We start from the raw sequence: 23620 nt of genomic DNA, 5'->3' as shown, positions 1-23620 counted from the left end.
TGGTCATTACGGGGGGTGTGGAAGACATCCCAGCTAATATTTTCTGTGGAAGATCAAGGAAGAGTGAAACTCCCCATTGTCTTGGACATCATCCTATTTGTTTTTTAACTTATCACCCCTTCTGTAAAATTGTTGGTTGCAGAACACCTCTGAACAGACAGTCTTCTTGGGTGAGAGTAGCTTATAGCTAGGAATTTATTTGAAATCCCAACAAAGAACAAACTTCTTTGCATGAATATCCTACAAAGCACTTCCAAACTGTCAAGAGCATTCTACTAGTCTGTAAATATTTCCCCCTCTCTCCTTAATGAAAAAAAAAAAAAAAAAAAAAAAAAAAAGCAAGTTCATCCACGTTCAAACCCCAAAACAAACACCCATCTTCTATTACTGGTGACCCCACCTAACTAACACAATGAATTACTCTACCTAGCTTCATAATTTTTTGTGCTATTCAACAGATGATTACCTACAAGGGAGTTCTTCAGTACACCTATTGAAAATGCTCAGACCGAGCTTGATAGCTGCATTCACTTAAGTGCGGCCAGTATCCAGTAACCGGGAGATAGTAATATGTAATAGACAAGAAAAATGTTCCACCGATCAATACTATTTATTGTGAGTGAATTATTGCACTAGTACCGGTTTCGGCCTTTCTTGGCCATCATCAGCTAGCACACAATATTTACAGTCATTAGAAACAATTACAAAGATGTTACGTTAGAGAATCCGGATGTCTAATGAAAAATGGAAGTAAAATATATTGCAAAATGTTGTGTTAAAATATCTCTGATTAAAAGTGGTGATGGTTATAATAAATTAAAACCTATTGAGTGAGCATGGATATGAGTACATAAACACATTAAAATATATAGGCCACATCATAAGACACTAAAAATATAGCACATTAAGCACATTAAAACATGGTATATTTTAAAAACGTCTATTAAAATTTGAGTTCATGTTGCGTAGCATTCATTCTTCAATCCTCTTGTAGTTCTTGTGTTGATTAGTTGTATTAGGTGATCAACGAGAATGTTCTATGGCTGATATACTTTGTATTGGTATGTTATAAGAACTCTTGTCATTAAAATTTGAAAATTGAGTACTGTGCAATTCAACCATCACCACTTAAATCAGAGATATTTTAACGCAACATTTTGCAATATATTTTACTTCCATTTTTCATTAGACATCCGGATGCTCTAACGTAACATCTTTGTAATTTTGTCTAATGACTGTAAATATTGTGTGCTAGCTGATGATGGCCAAGAAAGGCCGAAACCGGTACTAGTGCAATAATTCACTCACAATAAATAGTATTGATCGGTGGAACATTTTTCTTGTCTATTACATTGAATCCAATCAATACGGCACTGAAATTGGTGAACGCCACGTCATTAATCTTCCCAACTTCTTGGTTTATTGGTAATAATATTGCTCTTTCTTTAAACTATGAAAAAGTGTTGTTAAATAGGTTGTGAATTTCAGGTTAAACATTATCAATCAATTCTTGAATGTTGCTTAGTAAAAGACAAAAAATCATGACTGAAGGTAATTTTTCCTTTAACCTTTGACAATTCACCATTTCCGACTTCAATCTTCAGGAGATAATAGTAATTTTGCTGATATATTAGTTACTTTCATGTACCAATTTTGTTATATCCAGCCAGATGTAGGATCATTTTAAAGAAGCATTCACTCAGCTCTCATTCCCTCTTGTAACAACTAGTAAGATTTGATGAAAATCTTTTGCGAACAAAACAGTGCAGCCACCCATAGGTGTGTGCATATTCCTTAGATCATTGATGGTCCTGTCTAGAGCTTCACCCAAAGTTTTGTGCGAGATAGTCTCATCCCATACTGCTAATGAACAATTTTGAATTAAACTGGCAGTGTTTTGATATATTACCAGGTGTATGCTTAAGTCGATAGGCTTCAGCAGCTGGCACAATTCCTATCCTCGCCGCTAGATGGGGGCTTCATTCATTCCATTCCTGACCCGGTCGAATGACTGGAAACAGGCTGTGGATTTTCATTTTTATGCATAAGTCTTTTCCGGTTTCTCTAAGAGATGGCACCAGTGAACAGTATGCAGCGTATGAATTTGACACACGTCAGCTTGATCATCTGACATTAACTACCAACACATACAAGTTGAGCCCGCTATACACTAGCATCTGTGTTTTATCCTTCAGTGATCATGTTGACTTTTGTGCCTGAAAAATAACATTTGCAGCACACAATGCTTTTCTTATGTAATCAAAAGAAAAAAGCTGTGGAAAGTCATCGTTCGCTAGTGGAAACATAGAGTGAACATGCTTCATCGATTAGAGCATGTGAGACATGGTTTCGACAATTTAAACGTGGTGATTTCAATGTGAAAAACAGTGCGCGCTCTGGTAGACCACAAAAGTACGAAGACAAGAAATTGCAGGCGTTACTGGATGATGACCCAACTCAAACTCAACAGCAATTGACACAAGCATTAAATATGTCGCAAGAAACAAGATGACTGGCATGGGCCAGAAGATGTGGCAAAAAGATTTTGTTACATCACAATGCACCATCTCACACAGCAAAACCAGTGGAAGACACCTTGAAATTGCTTGGATGGGACATCCTTACGCACCTGCCGTATCTCCTGACCTGGTGCCATCTATCACCTCTTCGCATCAATGGGACAAGCGCTCGCAGAGCAGCATTTCAGCAATTTCGAGAAGTTGGAAATTGGCTCAACGAAGAGTTTGCTGCAAAAGAAAAGCAGTTTTTCTGGCATGGTATTCATAACTTACCTGAAAGATGGGCAAAGTGTGTAGAAGCCGTTGGCCAATATTTTGAATAAACAAAAGGTGAATTTCCCTTGAAAATGATGTGTTTTCTCTACCACAAAAACCAGCAAAACTTATGCATACATCTGGTACATATGCTTGCAACATTGATGTTAATTTTCAGAGGAAGTTTCAATGTTGCATGTGCCTCCAAAAGTGGGGCTTTAATCCCAGATGATACAGCTACAAGAGCAATATTACCACCAGACTTACTTTGGCGAGCAACAAATTAATCAAAAATGTTTTGCTTGTGCTTCAAGGGGCATGTAAGAAAATACCTTACATTCCCTGTTGGTTATTTTACATATTAAGGTGATATGCTATTTTCAGATTAGGGTTCAGACAGTGTTCTTTTTTGAGTTTTGCACAAGCCGAGACTGATTATATGACATCTTCCTGAAGTACTCGTTACTGTTTGGCTGCAAGTTATTGTTATCTGGGAAAGGAAGTCTAAACTGTTTGATATACCTGCAAGTGATTCTACTATTCTGTTCACTTCTGTCAGCCTTCAACAAACAAATTTTGGTCATAGTTTAATTCTTCTAATGCTAGCTCTCTCCATTTTTGGCTCAATGTATCTTCTGACATACTTTCCCAGTTATTATTCCAAGTACCCAACAGATCAGGAACTTAGCAAAAGATAATGGAAAATATCAAAGCGATCTTTCCAAACTACGTTGTGCAGTTTCTCATAATGTATTTTCCCAGTGAGAACCATCTTCCAGCAACTCCCTGATACTGCATGCTTCTCAAAATGCACTGTAAGTTGTTTCTTCCACAGTTCTTAAATACTGAAAAGAAGTAGGACCTTCATCCACACGAAGTAACATCTTTAGATGAAAACATTCACTGCTGTTGGGATGGACTACATAAACTCGATCAAACACGCCTGTTCTTTTAATGTCATTGTAAACCTCAACCGGCACACCTTGTTTTCTCCATGGAAATTTCCCATTAGTTATATTCCAGGTATAATATCTTGTAACTATGTTATAAGCCAAAATCATCTGCACATAATTCTAAAAAATTCAGTTAGCATTATATCACTAGGATTATTGGTATATCACTGACCTTATTTTCAGTGAAATAAATACATTGCCAAATTTCTAAATGGACTGCATGGCGAATGAATGTCTGTGCATGCTCATATACACCGATCAATAAAATCCGCCACACTGCCTCGGACCTGCAAATATATCTTACATATTGATATTTCAGAACCTCATTTGTAGACCGAATGCTAAACGTAGCCTGATCACAGCCTTCACTTATATACTTACACACACGTTTAATGGATTTAACGGAACTACATAATTGAACGTTGACCAGATGATATGCAGCTCTGGAAATGTTTTGGATACCTTTTGGTGCAAACTCATTCAAACATGCAAAGCGAATTTGTGTTTAAAGTGCCACATGGACCATGAATCATGTGCTATGATGCAATATGGAATGCTAGATCTGTCTGTTTATTTGGTTACTCTGGTGAAACTATCTATATGGTCTGGTCTAATCTTATTAAGCAACCACAGTAAAAGTTGAATGCAAGGCAATCCATGTTTCAGCCATTTGACAGTATACATGTAGCAGCAAGGTGAGTCAAATATGTTTGCTTCATTAATAATAAGAACACTATATGAATTTTAAAATTAAATACTCTGTTTACCATGTCTTGTCCATTTTGTGGTGATGCATTCTCGGTGAGATTGTCTTTAATTTCAAGTCCAATCAGAATAACAAGTAAATGTAACAAATCAGGTCGCCATATTTCCTGACATAAGATACCACATCTTGCATTTTTCAAGGTACTTTGGCCCTCCTGAAAATGATGGCAATATGACCAACTGGCCAATATTTCCAATAAGTTCATCTCCCTGTAAACATCTTGTAAAAGGATGTAATTTTCTGCACATAGTTTTGTCTGATATTTCAGATGTAGGCTCAACTTTACAATTCTATTTTAGCAATGGTTTAATAATAATAATGTTACCTGCTTTACATCCCACCAACTACTTTTACAGTTTATGGAGACGCCAAGGTGCCAGAATTTAGTCCCACAGGAGTTCTTTTATGTGCAAATAAATCTATCGACACGAGGCTGATGTATTCCATGTATTCAGAAGAAAATCTCGTCTGTTCACAAGAAGACTTCATACAGCGAGCCATCTTGAGATGAACAAGAGTACCACATAGACCAATGGTAAACCATTCTTAAATTCAAACCTTCACTATTACAGAATAATAATGTTATTTGTTTTTATGTTCCACTAACTACTTTTTGACAGTTTTCACAGACATTGAGGTGCTGGAATGTTGACCCGCAGGAGTTCTTCTACGAGGCAGCAAATCTATGACAGAAGACCAATGTATTTGAGCACATTCAAATACGACTGGACTGAGCCAAGATCGAACCTGCCAGGTTGGGGTCAGAAGGCCAGCGCCTCAACCATCTGAGCCACTCAGCCTGGCAAATTTTAGAGATTTCTTGCTCATGAACAGACGGGATTTTCTTCTGAGGACGCGGAGCAAAGTTCTCTCCAAAACGTAAAGAATTTCACCTTGTTTTATGACACAGCAAAAGCCAAAAAGCTTATCATGTCTACCATTACGGGGCGTGAAAGCACCAATCTGAATATCTGGTTCTGTCAGTATAATTGCAATTGTTTCGCACAATAGAGGTCTCTCTCTCTCCGAGAATTGTATGTTTTGATCAGCAGAGAGATTGCCATTTCGCTTAGCAGACTATTCTGCATTTCTCCTTGAATTATGCGTACTTCTGTCAAAAGACAGGCGATTATTATAATCAATAAAAGACTCACCTTCTCTTTGTGAAGCCATTCTTTCTCTGCCCTGTGACAATAGAGAATCTCTTTGTCAAGAGTCCGATGTACTATGACCTATCTCGGCATGATGGGTTATCATAGATACTCAAAATGACTTGAAAACTATCAATTACTCTACTGTAGCCTGTGCAACGAAATGTTCACAGATGAAATTAAAAGAAAGACGAGGTGCATCAAATTAACAGCGAAACTCCCAAAACATTCACAATTCTCTTAAGTCTCAACTTGAATGCTAGTTGTAACTACTGTATGCAGCTGGCCCAAACCACCTGTGATGGCCTCAGTAAGAGGCTCACCTGCTCGCTCACTACTCAATCACTCTGAAGCAGGTCATTTACACAATTTGCTGCAAAACGCCTAGTTTATTGCTTTTTTTCAAAAAACTTTCCTAGCAGGCATCTAGAACCTCAGTGCAACTTCCCTGCAAGATTTTGACTTGCTACCTCAAGAGATTCTGGAAATTAATTTAAACTGGTATTTCAGACTGGAGATTGCACTAAAATTTCAGAATGACGATATCTCCTGAAGTATAGATGAAAATTACATGCCGTATTTACTCACATATCAGCAGCACCCCTAATTTTTAATTGAATATTTGCATTCAATTTTAAAAGCAGCACATTCAATTCATGGGCATGTTGCAAGAATGTGTGTCTGCAGTAACAAATGGAAAGGGCCAATGCCACACACAATCTGAACTCAACCATGTGAAGCTTGTTAGTAAATATTTGTCATGGGGGAAAGTTAGCAGTTACACAACTTCATTCAGGCTTAAAGAGGTGAAATTTGAGGAAGAAAATAACGGAGCAGCGGGTCATGAGTTTCCTGTTCACGAAAAACAAGTGAGAAATTGGAGAAAGCAGCAAGTGGCATTTCATGGCCCAAAATAGGGCAAGCTCCCAGGTGTTGAAGCATTACTGGAATGGATGAGAGAGATGCAGAACAGCAGTTGCAGTGTTTCTCATGAAATGTTACAACTAAAAGCATGGGAAACTGTGCAGTCTCAAGATATTCCAGAAAACTTGTTCAAGGCAAATTGCGGGAAGGTTACTCAGTTTATGCAGCTTAATAACCCGTCATTGCAGAAGAAAACATCTTTGTGCCAAAACTGCTAACAACTGCTCTGATGAAGTTACAGATTTTCACAGGCATGTGGTCAGGTTAAGGCAGCAGAACTCTTATCTCCTCTCACAGATCGGCAATGCTGACCAAACTCCTGTGTATTTTGACAAGCCAAGGAACATAACTGTTTTTGAGAAGTGGCAAGTGTTCTAATTAAAACTACTGGCAATGAAAAGTTACACTTTACACTGATGTTGGTTGTACAGTACGGTTGGTTGTACGGCAGTAAACTACCTATATACGTTATATTTAAACACAAAACAAGAACATCACATTCCTGACTGGTATACAAGAGAAGTGAAACTAGCCACTCTGCTTGTGATTCAGAGTAAATTTTCATAAGCAGTGCTCTTTTAATGAGATGGTACTGTGTGATTATACTGTATTTTTTCTCTCAACTTTTTAAATGTAAAAGTCTATCCCCTCTGCAAGTGAAAGGCCTAAAGTTGTGGTAAATTAAGAATGGAATATAAATTAATAAATAGCCTCTGTGTACAGTTTCAATATTTCTTTGTTTTTTGTACGTTTGTAAACAACTTAAAATCTTTTAAATGTATCTGGTAAAATATTCTGTGAGATAAGTTCAACAATACAGGCAACATTACTCATTTCATGGAGTATGCATTACCATGTTAATGATTACTTTTGTCTTTTATTGATAACGCTGCATCAGTAACATGCGATGATTGCAACTGTTTTTTGATGCACTGCCATCTCAGCACAGGTATGCAATCAAACTTGCAGTGGTCTTCACAACAATGTGCAAGAAAGCAAAGCATGAATCTCAGACCTGGCACACAAACAAGCTGATGTAGAACACAGTGTGCACATCTCCTACTAGTTCATCAAGCTGACTACAAATTTGAAGTCAGATTTGAGGTTTAGAAAAATATCTTTGAAGTATAATTACATTCGTTTTGTCATGATATGCAAGTAAGCTGGTCAAAACAGGTGGTCCTTCAAGCATGTTCCCGAGTTAACATTTAAGTTTCGAAGGTAATAGACTATTAAATTCAATTATGACCTTCAGTAAAGTAGTACTGAAATTACACTGCTCATTTTAACAATGTTTTCATACAATATATACCAAGCTTAATTTCACAATGGGTGTATCGGTCTCGGTCCTTGTTATAACGTTGTACTAGTCAAAAGCTGTACTTGCAATTGTGAGGCACCTCTTTTTTATTATACAAATACCACTCTAATAATAGGCTCAATGGCAACAAAATGTCCCCAGATCTTTTTAAAATTTTGTCTGAAAATTTTCTGCATGGCAGCTGCACCCCCTATTTTGGGACCTTGAAATTGGCATAAAAATTGTGGCCAATATGCGAGTAAATACAGAACATTACATATAAAACTAATCTACATTAGTTACTTGGGGTGAATAAACAATTCATTTGGACAAATATTAAAACACTGGCGCAACAGCCCCGAAGGGTCATGGCCTAACAAGCGACTGCTGCTCAGCCTGAAGGGGTCATCTGGTTGACAGTATTCTTAGCTTTCTAGACCAAGTGATAAGTATTAACTGATAAATGTAAAATCTTGTATCTAAATTTAATGGTTTTTTACTGCAAACTGTAACATAAAAACACCTATAGTGGGCGATGTATTAAAGATACAGGTAGAAGGACATGGGTGAAGATTGACACTGAACAGCAAGGACATACTTTGGAAAGCATCGAAGAAGGAGAGAAGTTCAGAGACCAGAACTGGTGGAGAAGCCTCGTTCACCGACCCATCGCTTAAGATGGAACGATGTTGCTCAATGGCAACAAAATGTCAGAAAATTTTCTGCATAGTTCAGACTTTTCTTTGCAGATATTTTTATGCTAAATATTTCTTACCCTCATAGTACAGGTACATCTATATATATAAAATAGCTTGTCCTGACTGACTGACTGATTCATCATCGCCGAGCCAAAACTACTGGACATAATGAAATGAAATTTTGAGGATACATTCATATTAAGATGTAGGTGCTCGCTAAGAGAGGATTTTTGGATATTCCGTCGCTAAGGGGGTGAAAAGAGGGGGTGAAATTTTAAAATGAGTGAATCTATATCTCAAAACTTTAAAAGTTTACAAATGTAAAAATTGGTATTTAGAATCTTCTTTAAAAATAAGGAAATACATATTTTTTTTTGTTTTCAGAAAATCCCAATAGGAGCGGTGAAAAAGGGTGAAAAAGGGGTTGAAAGCCTTTAATCAGGATACTGGTACTTATATCTCAGAAACTGAAGGTATTACAGACCTGAAAATTGGTACTTTTGATCTCTTTTAAAAATAAAGAAACACGTATTTTTTTGTTTTTGGAAAATACAATTAATGGGAGTGTGAAAAGGGGGGGGGGGGGAGAATTTTTAAAATCAGTGTATCTACATCTCAAAACTTTGAAAGTTTACAGATGTAAAAATTTGTATTTAGATTCTTCATTAAAAATAAACACGAATTTTTTTGTTTTCGGAAAATCCCAATGGGAAAGGTGGAAAGGGGTGAAAAATGGGTTGAATGCATTTAATGAGGATACTTATATCTCAGAAACTGAATATATTACAGGCCTGAAAATTGGTGTTTTGGATCTCCTTTAAAAATAAAGAAACACATATTTTTTTGTTTTTGGAAAATCCAATTAAGGAGGGGGTGGTGAGAGGGGGTGAATATTTAAAATGAGTGTATCTATATCACAAAACTTTTAAAGTTTATAAATGTAAAAAATTACTATTTAGAATCTCCTTTAAAAATAAAGAAACACGTATATTTTTGTTTTCGGAAAATCCCAATAGGAAGGGTGGAAAACGGTGAAAAATGGGTTGAATGTCTTTAATGAGGCTACTTTTATTTCAGAACCTGAAGATATTACAGACCTGAAAATTGGTATTTGGGATGTACTTTAAAAATAAAGAAACGGTATTTTTTCGTTTTTGGAAAATCCAAATATGGGGGGGGGGGGGTGAAAAAGGGGGTGAATTTTTAAAATGAGTGTATCTACATCTTAAAACTTGAAAAGTTTACAGATGTAAAAATTGGTATTTAAAACCTCCTTTAAAAATAAAGAAACATGTATTTCTTGTTTTCAGAAAATCCCAATAGGAGGGGTGTAAAAGGGTGAATAATGGGTTGAATGCCATTATTTTAATTAAGCTACTGATATCTCAAAAATGAAGATGTTACAGACGTGAAATTTGATATTTGGATTCTGCTTTAAAGTAAAGAAACACATATTCTCGAAAAATCCAATGAAGGGGCAGGGGGTGAAAGAATTGAAAAATTAATTGACTTAATTGTATGAATATACTTACGTCTAATAAAAACTAAAGTTGTTACAGACGTGAAAATTGGTATTTGGATCTCCTTTAGAAACAAAGAAAACGCGTTTTTTTTTGGGGGGGGGGAGGGAATCATCTTAGTGGGTGGGTTTGAAAAGGAGTTTAATTCCTTTCATGAGGTCACACAAATCAAAAACTGAGGAAGTTAGAGTTGTGATAATTGGTATTTAGAAGATCCTTTACTATTAAAGAAACAAGGGTTTTGCCGGAAAATTCAATTCGTTGGTGGGGGTGGGGGGAGGAGTGTGAAAGGAAGTGAAAAAAGTGAATAATATTTATGGGGATACTTATATCTCAAAACTGAAGGTAATAGACGTGAACACTGGTGTTTGGAATCTCCTTTAAACATAAAGAAACATGCCTTTCTGTTATTTTTGTGGGGGGGGGGTAAATAAACTTAACGGCGGTGGGGTGTAAAATGAGGTGAGAATAGTTGATTTTACTGTTCATAATGTACTTATAAGGAGCCTCCGTTGCTGAGGTAACAGCGCGCCTGCCTCTCACAGCTGAGTTATGTGGTTCAAATCCCGGTCACTCCATGAGACATTCGTGCTGGACAAAACGGAGGTGGGAAAGGGTTTCCTCCGGATACTCCGGTATTCCCTGCCATCATTCATTCCAGAAACACTGTCCAATATCATTTCATTTCATTTGTTATTCATTATCCATTGCCCCAGAGGAGTGCAACAGGCTTCAGCAGCCGGCACAATTCCTATCCTCACCGCTAGCTGGGGGCTTATTCATTCCATTCCTGACGCGGTTGAATGACTGGAAACAGGCTGTGGATTTTCAATGTACTTATTCTGATCATAAACCGATCATTTTTAATCTTTCCTGGGTTCGTTTTCAAGAGCCATCTTTTCCTTTGGAGAACCTTCTTGGACTACAGTAGATTCTTCTGGCATATAAATGAAAATTTTAACACATTTCAAATAAACGATACGTATAAGACTGACTGTGCAATTGTTCACCTCTATAATAAGGTCAATAATGCACGGAAGTATGTCATTCGTATCGCCAGAAGTCCTGCGCACTTGCCTACGGGCGACAATGGTGCTGGTCATACTATCATCAATGACAATGGCAGCAGATGTAATTTACCGCCAAGTAGAGGTCTTTCATCTTACTGTGGGGTCCAGAACATCAATAATAATAATAATAATAATAATAATAATAATAATAATAATAATAATAATAATAATAATAATAATGTTCTGGACCATCGTCAAAATGTGTGGACCACGCTAGAAACTGGTCCTGGCCGGGTAATGACTACGATTGCAGTCTGGCCGCGGGTTCAGTACCGCCAAGTCACCCAAGACGACATCACGCCGGATCTCCTCAAGGATTTGATCCATATTAAAAATGCTTATAGGATAAGATGGCAAAGATTTAGGGACCCAACTGACCGGGAGGAATACCTGGACCTAGCCCGGGAAGTACGAAATCGATTGCTGGAAAGAAAGACTGAAAAATGGGAGGAACTTTGCCGTAATCTCACAGAAAACGAGTCAGATCACGAATTTTGGCGGATTCTCTCAGAAAACGAGTTAGATCGCGAATTTTGGTTGATTATATATAAAACATTAAGCATTCAATTATAAATTTCATTACAATACCGTAGCGAAGCACGGGTATCTTGCTAGTCTTTAATAGTTTAGCCAGTGTAAGCTAAAATAAGCATATGAACAGCTGTTTTTTCTTCGACTTGCTTCACTTAAATCATTACTGCTCGATTTCCTTTGGTCAAAAATGAATGTTTCCATATATAAACCTTTCTCAAGATATGCTTTTATAGAATGGTGAAAACCAAATCGAAATCTATTGAGTGGTTCTTGAGATTAGCTTGAACAGACAGACAGGATTAAGGACTTAATTTTATATTATGTATAAATAAATAAACACAAAGTAAATATAAATGAAAAGTTAAAAATAATGATGACATATAATCAACTACTAACAACTGTAAATATGACGACTTGCTAATCAAACTAATTAAATAGAGATTTTCTTAAATAGTAGTGATAAAAATTTATGAATTGTTAGTACTGTATCTGAACTGTAGGAAATTACAAAAGAGTCAACAATGAGGATGAACAAATGAAAGTAACATTCTTACTTTCAAAGTTGATATAAAAGGATTTTTCTGTTTTAATAGTTTAGACATGAATAAAAAAGCCTGAATAAATGACTTCTGAACATTAAGCAATAGAAAATAGAAAGTAGCATGATTTTTAAGTATATTTAATCAGAGAACTTGAACTACAACATGAACTACCCCAAAAATCACATCTATGCTGTGAATTTTGTTTTAAATATTTATGTATAATAATTCAGATTGTTACACAAGTCAAATTCACTCCCTCAACTATTTCTTAATGGTCATCATCACACTAATACGTTAACCATAATTTTTTCTCAAACACTACACAGGATTTTGAATGTGACTGTTTCTCAGTAGCAACTTGCTTGTATGTACATAATATCATCCCATTTATTTAGTATGTAATGGGGTTACTGTGAAAAGCTCTATATAATGCATCTTGCCATGCAGAACACCGACGTACGCACGGTACCTTAATTTCTGACACAGAACCGTTTTGATCTTCAGCTCGCTTTGCTAGAATCTCTCTCTGAAGATCCACTTCAGCTAACAAGCCTGAGATTGCTGTCACAACTAGGAAAGAAGTAGAGGTCTAAGACAGGGTACTGCTGATAAGCAAATTAGTCCCCTTCAGAGCCACAAATCACAGACAACAATTACATCTTAGCTATACATAATAACAAATTCTAAGGTGGATTAGAAAATACACCAACACCATCTCTCTATAATCACATTGTTGCCTCACACATTGAATAAAGCAGTAGCTATCTACAGGAAACTATAAAACTCAAAAGGAAAAAATTACAGACGTACAAAGAAAAATCACTGACACAGGTCATATGCTGTGTGTAATGAAGTCATCTCATTGAACGTTTGGAAAGAATCAAATTGATTCTCAAACTTGTTCAAATGGTATATTAGTTAAACTCGGGAAGAATATGAATTAAGCAAGTTCATAGTTATGCTGCAAATATGAAGCCTGTTTGGTGCTTTACCGAAGTATTCTTGAATGTAGTATACAGACTAAAGTGGTATATGGAGGTAAAATATAATTTATACCAGGGCATAACTTGTAGTGTTATGGATGACATGAAAAAGATGAAGACGAAATGAAGATGAAACATCAATGACAAAACATCTACAGAAAAACAGAAAAAGTTATTCTGTAATCCAAAGGAAGCATTTCCTATACATAAAATGGTATTAAAATGGTTATACAGTAGCGCAAAAATGAACTGATTTGATGTAGATTTAAGATGGGATGAGGTTGAGCCAATAACATGATAGTATCTGTTCACTGTACAATGATCAGCCAGAACATTATGACCACCTACCCAATAGCCGGTATGTCCACTTTTGGCATGTATAACAGCGGCGATGCATCTTGGCATGGATGCAATGAGGCCTCGGTAGGTCGCTGGAGGAAGTTGGCACCCCATCTGCACACACAAGTCACCTAATTCCCGGAAATTCTGGGGAGGGGGGCAATAAGCTCCCAAATGTGTTCGATCGGGTTAAGATCTGGCGAACTGGGGGACCAGCACATCAATTACAACTCGCCACTGTGTTCCTCGAACCACTCCAACACAATCCTGGCCTTGTGACATGGCGCAATATCTTGTTGAAAAATGTCACTGCAGTTGGGAAACATGATCGTCACGAAGGGGTGTACGTGGTCTGACACCAGTGTACGATACTTCTCAGCCGTCATGGTGACTTGCACGAGCTCCACTGGACCCATGGATGCCCACGTTAATATTCCCCAGAGCATAATTGAGCCGCCGCCGTCTTTTCTCCATCCTGCAGAACAGGTGTCAAGGAGCTGCTTCCCTGGAAGATGACAGATCGCACCTTTCCATCGGCATGAAGAAGGTATCTGGATTCATCAGACCATGCAACGCTTTGCCACTGCGCCAATGTCCAGTGACGAGGGTCACGTGTCCATTTCAGTTGTAGTTGTAGTTGTCAATGTCGTGGTGTTAACACTGGCATATGGACGGGTCGTTGGCTGCGGAGGTTCATCCTTAACAGTGTCTGGTGCACGGTGTGTTCAGACACACATGTACTCTGCCCAACACTAAAATCTGATGTTAGTTCTGCTGCAGTTCGCCACCTGTCCTGTTTTACAAGTCTGCCCAGCCTACGATGTCCGATATTTGTAATGACGAGTGGCTGCCCAACCCCTCGACGTTTGGATGTGGTTTCACCTTGGTTTTGCCACTTGTTGAAGACACTCACCACAGCACTCCTCGAACATCTGACAAGTCGTGCAGTATCCAAAATGCTTGTGCCGAGCCTCCGGGCCATCGCAATCTTCCCTTGGTCAAACTCAGACAAATCACACGCCTTCCCCATTCTACACACGGATAGCATGCTCACTGATATTACATGCACCATGCGTGTGTGACTAGCGGTCATTCCTCGTCAGGTGACGCTGCTATTGCCTGGACGGGTTTATATCGATAGTAGGTAGGTGGTCATGATGTTCTGGCTGATCAGTATATTTCTGGAAGTACTGTGGAACAATTTGATGAAATAAAAGAATAAATGTAAACAGGAGAGAATGTCCAAAATGTCACCTAACTTTTATTATTCAATTTAATTGTGTGGAGTGTGTGATGAGTGTATGAATGAATGGAGCAGCCAATAAAATATATGTGAATAAGTAATGATGGTAACAATGAAATGCAGAAGAAATAGAAAATATATTTTTCCAGGCAAGTAAAACAAAATTTTTTGAAACAACAATGAGGTAAATGGTGTTGGCAGTGGTGAAAATGCCATGCACAAGCTTTGAGCGAGCGAGAGGCCCTAACCTTGGCACGGCTTGATCCCGTGCCTGAGTGAAACTGGCGTGGGACCAAGCCCATCTGGGCTACAATCCTCTCCATGGCAGCTTCTGTTTCTTCAAGCCGCTTTCGTAGATGGTCAATCTCTATATCCCCTGCAAGATAAAGCATTTCACCCATGCGCCCTCCTCACTAACATGCTTTGTTAATATTACACCTTCACCTGGATTCAGAAGCAATAAAATTTCACTTCAGGAGTTCAGCACTGAAAAAGGAATTGTTGTTGATCAAAACATTGCAGTTGGGTTAATGTCCTTTTTAGTAATGGCTTCAATCTATACAATACAGTAATTCTGTTTAAATGTGTTCTGATTTGTCATCCTTTTCCAGCTGCTTAAACATCCACCTTTCTTTCTAATAAATATTAAATAATTTCAAAACTTTTAGAAACCCACCTTTCATTCTACATTATCAATTCATAAATTATCAACTCAAGGACCATTTATTATTGCTCATAGGTATAACCAATCATTTCTCCAAAAGGAAAAACATTTTGTAATGAAAAGAATTACAGTATTATTAACAATTTCAAGCAGTTTAAAACTATAAAAGCATAATTTTACAAAAAGCTTCATAAGACCCATTTCTAATCATTTTGCCATTACAAACTGTAAGGTTTATGATATACAGTATATCACGAATCTCAGTACTGAATGATCTAGAAGAAATTTGATCAGACAACCAAATTCATTTTTTTGAATTGACTAAATTCACTGCATCCACTTAATTGAATTCCTCTCCATATATATATATATATATATATATATATATATATATATATATATATATATCTTTATGCTTTCACAGTTTCAGTGCTCAAAAAAATCTTTGTACTATTACAATAAATTGATAAAATATTCAAATCTATCCATTAATTAGCAAAGAAGACATTTTTCTTTTATAATAAATTTTAAGTCAAAACCAGCCCAAGTTACTAGGGACTAAATAATGAAGTTATCTGTTTTATAGCATTTAATTTAAGTTATCCTCTGAGTAAGTTTGAACACCATTTGCCAGTTATCCTAATACATTTCTCACTGTTTTGAGTAAGAGTTCTTAGAATGGGCACAATATAATGGCTACAAATCCAGCAGAACCAGGGTATTCTCCCTGCCCATGCAAGTCGGTCCAAGTACTGAATGACCTAGGAGAAATATGATCAGACAACTAAATTTGTTCCAATAAAATTAATCAATTTCAACGAAATTCACTGCGTCCACTAATTTCAAATCCTCTCCCTACACAATCATCTTAGAAGAATAAAGAGTACTTAATATACGGTATCACTTTTAATGTTCATCCATATTTAAAGTGTGCTGACCACTGTATACCTCATAGACCACATTATTGTTGTTATAAATAGCAAATATTATTTTAATTAATACAGGCAAATGTACAACGAGAAGCCATTTCATTAGGTATACAGTATTTACCTAGAAGTTGCTTTAGTCTGCCTTCTGAACAGCCTGATATTTTCTAGGTTTGGACTTAATAATATTCTGGAATGGTGGTATACAGTATAATCAGTGTGCCATGAAGGCATGAGTGAGTCACACAATTCAATTCCTAGAGATTAAATGAATTGCTGCTAAAGGTTCTTTGCAGTTCCTCACAAGAGACACAAAAAACTTCATATCTAGGGACGAGGAAGGCAACTGTAATGTATAAGATCTTCATGGAATCAATGCATATGCTCTGAGTGCATGTATTAACTTGCAGGGAGTAATCACATGGCAATATAATTGCTGCCTTGACAGATACACTATGCCATCAATCATGTTCCAGGATGACACAGATTCAGCTGTGAATCTAAGGGTACCAAGATACCCACACAATATCATCATCATAGCGTTGTCCTACTGAAGCAGAATCCACTTTTAGAATCTTTGAAGCACACTTTGCACAGTCCCGGCCATCAGGTTGGACGAATGCCGCAGGTTTTCGTCCTTGTTTGTACAAAGAAAATATCTCTCACACCATTCTACCTCCCTGTGTTGGACATGATGAGTCTATGGATTCGTATTGTTTTAATTAAATTCTGTATTTTCCATTAGCATAGAACGTCAAGAATTTGACTCAACAGACCAAGCTGAATCTCCGGTGATCCTGATCCTTACGAGATTTGAGACCTATCTACTTGCACAATTACAGCCATCCTCTTCTAGTTCTTTTCATCAATAGCCAATTTTCTTCTACACTGTGATAACTTGATGGATACTATTTGTTTCATATTTCTTGAAAACATTCTCTAAACTGTAGAAGGGTACATGAAAGGTGAATGAGAACTATTTGGCATCAAATCAAAATGCTAGCACACAGTAAGCTGGGGCCATACAATGAATATTACTACCTGACTTTCCATATCAAATCATACTCATGACATCATGGAAGCATAAAGAGAAATTTGCCCCTTTTACTAGCGACATGCATTTCTGAAATACGTTTGCTTAAGCACTCGAGCCGACACTGCTGATGAAGCACGATTGTAGCCGACTTGTGTTCCCACTAGCCGAAGCTCTTGCAAGCAGAAGACGCCAGCAAAGTGGCCTATGGTTCAGTGGACCCCTGGTTAGATCAGTGATTTTAATCTTAAATGGTTAATACCCATGGCTCTGAGACTTAATGTTTGTGCTGTCCCCAATATCCTTGAAACTTACATGACACTATCCTCCACCACAATTATATGCAGTTTCCCATACACGGCAGATGCTGCCCGCCCTAGTTGTAGGGTCTGCCTTACGAGGGTTACACCAGGCTAGCAAATCACATGAAATGTATTATTATTACAATTAGTGGTCACACTCTTAAGACTGATTTTTACCCGTCCCTAATTACGACCATTAAATTAGTTTAGGACAAATTACATTGTTATTTCATTTAGTATATTGCATTTTTTACATGAACCCCCTTTTTAGCAAAACGTCTATTTAAGGAACGGGTATTATATTCCCCTGAGGTTCATTAAAAAGGAGCTTTGCTGTATTCATTTATTCCATTTCTTAATAAAACACTGAAAGTTTTCATAATATGACATATCATACGATGATGGTGAATGAAATAAAATGGTGTGTGGCTTTTAGTGCCGGGAGTGTCCGAGGACATGTTTGGCTCACCATGTACAGGTCTTTTGATTTGACTCCCGCAAGTGACCTGCATGTTGTGATGAGGATGAAATGATGATGAAGATCACATATACGCCCAGCCCCAGTGCCAGCAAAATTAACCAATGATGGTTAAAATTCCCAACCCTGCAGGGAATCGAACATAGGACCCCTGTGACCAAAGGCCAGCACGCTAACCATTTAACCATGGAGCTGGATGATGATGGTGAATGTTAACAGATAACTTCACTTCAGTCCAACTACTAACCTTGAAAACCTCAAACAATACAAGTGAAGTAATTATAAAATTTGGCATAGTTATTTACACACTTCATCAGTTTAAGGTCACCCCATGAGCATTTTGAAATATCTTACTTTGCATTTGTATTTCTATGCTATATTTTCATCGGCTTAAAAAAATGCCAGAAAGTCATAAGATATTCAGTGGGAAAAATGTAATGAAGTTCTGAATTAACTGTAAAACTATTTAAAACTTTCTTATATATTAGTTATGACTTCTACAATTAATTTTTTTGAAAATTCTACAGTTTAATAAGCAAACAACAGGCTATTTTATGATGAGTACCTAGTAAAAGTCCATTAAATCAAGAGTTCATAATGCTTTCAATTCTGAAGCAAAACTGTTGAGGTCTTAGAAAGGAACAGATAGTTATGTTATGAAACTCAGGTCCAAAGAAGGAAATTATCTGATCACAAACTGAAAAGTATTGATCATATCAATGGGACAATTCAATCACTATAGGCAATTATAGAGATGTTATGTTGAAAAGAAGGCTCCACAGTCATGGATGAACAAGTAGGATGGAAATACATACAGCATCATATGCAACAACATTCTTATAATACAGCAGTATTTCTTGTTTATGGATTAAAACCTTACTATCTAATGACTGGTATTCCTTAATTATATATTTAATTATGAACTAATGGCTGTATAAAAATCAACTCAAATTCCATGATCCCAATTATGTTTTTTTTATAAACTGCAATAAATTACCATATATATGTGAAGGAAATAAAGGAAAAGAAGGCTAAAAGAGATGGATGAAGTCAAATACTATACTGGTTTGTATACAAAATGGTCCTAAAATTTTGATGCACTTTTAGTTCCTTTCTTCCTGTATTTAGCGACTGGAAAATTAATCATCTGCAATAACTGTGAATTTTTATTTTATGAGTTTAAAATGAATTTTTTATAACTGTAAGATGCGGAGAAACACTGTTACCACAATTTAAAATGTAACGAAATGCACATTTTGAAACAAGATGTGAATTGTAGCAAATACATTTGAATTTGTAGTTGATTCCCAATAAATGCACTATTTTAGTTGCAAAAACCCTGTTCTTCAACAGAACAATGTTGAAAACTCTATTCTCAACCATTACTATTGATAGGTACTAACTCAATTGATTAATAATACATAGATTTATACAATGACCATTAAGAATATTTTTAACTGATTATTACTGAGGAACCATATCTACAAGACGCAAAATGTGTGTTTCTTTTCCTTAATTTGTTTTTATAGAAATTTTTTAATCGATTATTACTAGAAAACGAGATTGGTATGAGACAAGATGCAAGATGTGCGTTTCTTTTTCCCCTTCATTTCAGTTTGAACTTCATTATGCGCAAAGTGAAAATAATAAATCTACATTAACTGTTGAGGTTATGGGGTGTGTGGCTATAAATGCCCATGAGAGAACCTGGCAATATTCAAATGGAGGCCTCCACTATATGTATTAGCCATGTGTCTTGGTAGGTGTGCTATTTGCCAACTGATTAGCCCCAACTGGCAAACTGGGGCAAAACCCTGGCAATCAAGAATATAGCTGGAAAATTTATAATTTCCAATAATGGGAATTATAGGTGCTGGTCCAGCTTCATCTCAAACAAAACAAGAGTGATTGGACAGCTGCAAATACTAGAAAATTTCCAAAAAAAGAAAAGTTCAAGTGTTTGCAAAAGCAAACATCCCACTGGAAAATCTAAAAAACCAAGAGTAACCAAGTTTTCAAATGGAGATAATTTGAACAGTTAATTTTCTTATAGATTTGAGCAGTATTTTCTCATGTCCTATAATCATTAAATTTTAGAGACTGCTACACATCCTATTCTGATTTTTAAAAAGCAATGTTAATTTTTGGAAAATAGATGTTAATCTTGATAAAAATAGATGCTAATTTTTCCAGTCCCTACCTATATTCCTTGTCTACTACTGCTTGCATTAAACTTGGGTTCTGGATCTCCCTGTTCTTATACTCTCGTATTAAGAGAGAAACATACTTGATAATGCCTAAAGAAGTGTGATGAGGATGAAAAGCAGAAACAAGCTTGAAGAGCTGAGGTAGATGACAGGAGTGTCCACATATGCAGACAACAATGTAGAGGTGTATAGTTCCGTTTTTATGAGTTTCGACTTGACAGTCAGCCGGAAGTAAGCCGGTGGTGACAAATTGCCACGAATACAAACAGGTGATTTACGTTACACAACACGAACAGAAATGTAATAAGTCCATAATCGGTTATTCTTTGTAGCAACATACATGATTCACGTAAGATCAATAATGCACAACACATTTAGGATAAGGCTACAAGATAAAAATATGTCAATTCTCGAACAGATAAACCGTGAGAAAATTAAATTAAATTTCTACTCACCATGTAGAAGATCTCGCGTTGCTGTTAGATTCAGTTTCCCGTAACGAAGGAAATAATCCTACAAAGCGAATATACCACTCTTTTCAAAGTCACTATCGGCATTGTCATTGTCTGTTGAGGTTTCACTCTCGCTTGGCCCTAAAGAGATAATAAAGTCTTCAACATAATCGTCTGAACTACTTTATGCCCGTTCCTTCTGGCTATCCACCACATAAACTGGGCACTGGGGTTTGTTTTGTTTCAAGAGATGCATAAGATCCCCCTTCCCCATGTCATCGCGAACCGAAATATTGTGCTCCTTCAACCACTTAATGAACTCATTCTTTCTAGCCGCCATTGTTGGTGCTTTGTCAAGAATGATTCTCTAACATTACAAACAACTTCCCGGGCCCGGCTCCTTAGTGGAGTACCTCGTCCGAAGGGCTTTCTTTCCTTGGGAGATTCATCCTTAAACGTAGGCGTCGACATGACAGAACATCAAATTCGCACACGGGCCTAAAATTAACCTACTATATAACTACCGAACGAAATGTTAAACTAAGCTACTATATGAAATAGATCACCTGTTAGACACTATTTACTACAATATAACGTGCTATACTATTAAAAATACTAAACAATACATTTATAAACTCTAAACTGCGAAATATAAACGAACAACAACCTAGCACAAAGACACACAAAGACCGCGAAAAGAACTGAGCACAATACAACACACAGCTGATAGCACGTGGTTACAGTAAACAACAAATCGACAACACTGCTAACCGCAACTGGAGTCTAACGCGCTCTATCGGAGCGATCGGCTGTCTATGATTGGCTGTTCATTAATTCACTTACCCTCCGCCAAAAGGCAGCGCTCAAACGTCAAGTCGAAACTCATAATAACTGAACTATAGAGATTGATCTTGTCCTTTCATGTTTTCATGTGTCCCCTTGCCTCAATTTTTTGTTGATCTGTCTGACACCAGCCAGTCACTGTGTTTTTCTTTGTGTGCCTTCCAATCTTCCATCCTACCTTCCAATCATTGATGCTTTAAAGTTGTATATTAGTTTGTTCCATTCCATTACTTGTATTTTCTCAATTTGTACTGTATACTTATGAGAAGTGATAATGTGGTGATTTTTCTTTTGAAACTGTAAGAAATGTAGGAAAAAATTAATAGATTTGTATATCTGAGGTCATTATACGCATTTTCTACTAAGGAGAACAAATGAATTCTTTAAAAGAAATTGAGAGGCGATGGATGATAAATTCCTTTCTGAACATGACATTAACCATTTACTGAAGAAAAAAAAAAAAGTATAAAGGTAATCTACTGAGTTTGAAAGATAAAAATTCTCAAGAAAAGCTTTGTGAGGGTGGAAAAGTAATCACTGTGCTGTGTGCATGAGCTTTTATAATTGTTCATCCACATAAAGAGAAATGACAATGGAAGTCCTGTGTACGAGACAGGGTAGTTCTTACACTAGAAGTGGTTTATCAGGCTGGTTACAAACCATAACACGAAAGGAGAGATGGAGAATAATTGGTCAGAAGTTGCAGTACCATGATATTCACACAAGTGATATTACCTAAGCAACTCTTGTCTTCAGGTTACTTGATGTGACGAGGAAAACATAATGCCTCATCACAGGATATAATTACAGTTCTATTAAGAACGATGTCTTAGGTTAGGAAAGAGTTTATATCCTTATAAAGATGCATTAAAATATTTTAAAAAATGTCATAGTCAAGCTTTTAAAGTTTAAAAGTTCTTTTTGTACACTATGAACATTTTGGCTTCAGAATGCAACTGTAAAATTCTACATGAATGTAATGAAGCCCCATTCTTCAGTACATATATAATTTACTTAATTACCGAGCTGTTATGTTCAACAGAAAAGATGGTTCCTTTCACATAAAATACCTAATCATGTTTGAGTAAGCAAGGAGTGCGGATGTCCTGAGTTGAGTGAGGAGTAATAGGCAACATGTTGGCACAATACAGGATAGTGATTGGGAGATGGCACTATGGAATGGAAAGTAGAAAGAAGTGAAGATAAATGGTGAAAAAAGGGGGATGTTGGCAGCTTTACTGGTAGTGGTGGTGGTGGTGGTGGTGGTGGTGGTGGTGGTGGTGGTGGTTGTGCTATTGATAATAGGACGAGTTGAAGTTAATCCTGGTCCAGGTCCAGTGGGTTCCATTGGATGGGAAGAGTTCAAAGCGATAAAAGAAATGATTAGAGAGGCATGTCAGACGGAGCAAATAAGAGAAATGTTATTGAGAGTTATTATCTAAGGAGTTTTTTTTTTGCTAGCGGTTTTATGTCGCATCGACACAGATAGGTCTCATGGCGACGATGGGATAGGAAAGGCCTAGGAGTTGAAAGGAAGTGGCCGTGGCCTTAATTAAACCACGGAAAACAATCCTCAGGGCTGCCGACAGTGGTATTCAAACCCACTATCTCCCGAATACAAGCTCACAGCCATGCGCCTCTAACCGCACGGCCAACTCGTCCGGTACCTAAGGAGTTTAAGGACCTAAAGATGAGTATTAAGGAAGATGTGAGGAGATAATGGAGGAGGAAGGGTGCAATAAAGATGAGCTGGAATTATTGAAGCAGAAGGTAAGAAGTTTAGAGCAAGACCTGAGAGAGACGAAGAGATTAGTAGTGAGGGGTGATCAAGGAATTTTGAGGAAGAACATTTTCATATATGGTGTGCAAGAAGAGGAAAAAGAGACTAAAGTGGAACTAGTGTATAAAGTGGTGGAAG

At 37.0% G+C, this 23620-nt stretch overlaps 1 protein-coding gene across 6 annotated transcripts in view; it reads right to left on the bottom strand.

The window, feature by feature from the left end:
* The window catches only part of RIC-3 (RIC3 acetylcholine receptor chaperone), a 292250-nt gene that overhangs the window by 152734 nt on the left and 115896 nt on the right, over positions 1-23620 (bottom strand). For 4 of the 6 annotated variants that reach the window (XM_068227672.1, XM_068227673.1, XM_068227677.1 and 1 more), the window contains one exon: positions 15046-15173. In XM_068227672.1, the coding sequence (XP_068083773.1) occupies positions 15046-15173 (128 nt within the window). Of the gene's footprint in view, positions 1-12701; positions 12803-15045; positions 15174-23620 lie in introns of all 6 variants that reach the window. The other 2 variants (XM_068227674.1, XM_068227675.1) reach the window with 1 other exon arrangement.

This window comes from Anabrus simplex, chromosome 5 (assembly GCF_040414725.1).
Source record: "Anabrus simplex isolate iqAnaSimp1 chromosome 5, ASM4041472v1, whole genome shotgun sequence".
Taxonomy (NCBI): domain Eukaryota; kingdom Metazoa; phylum Arthropoda; class Insecta; order Orthoptera; family Tettigoniidae; genus Anabrus; species Anabrus simplex.
Note: the sequence above shows the minus strand (reverse complement) of the source record. Positions and strands in the feature narration are given on the sequence as shown.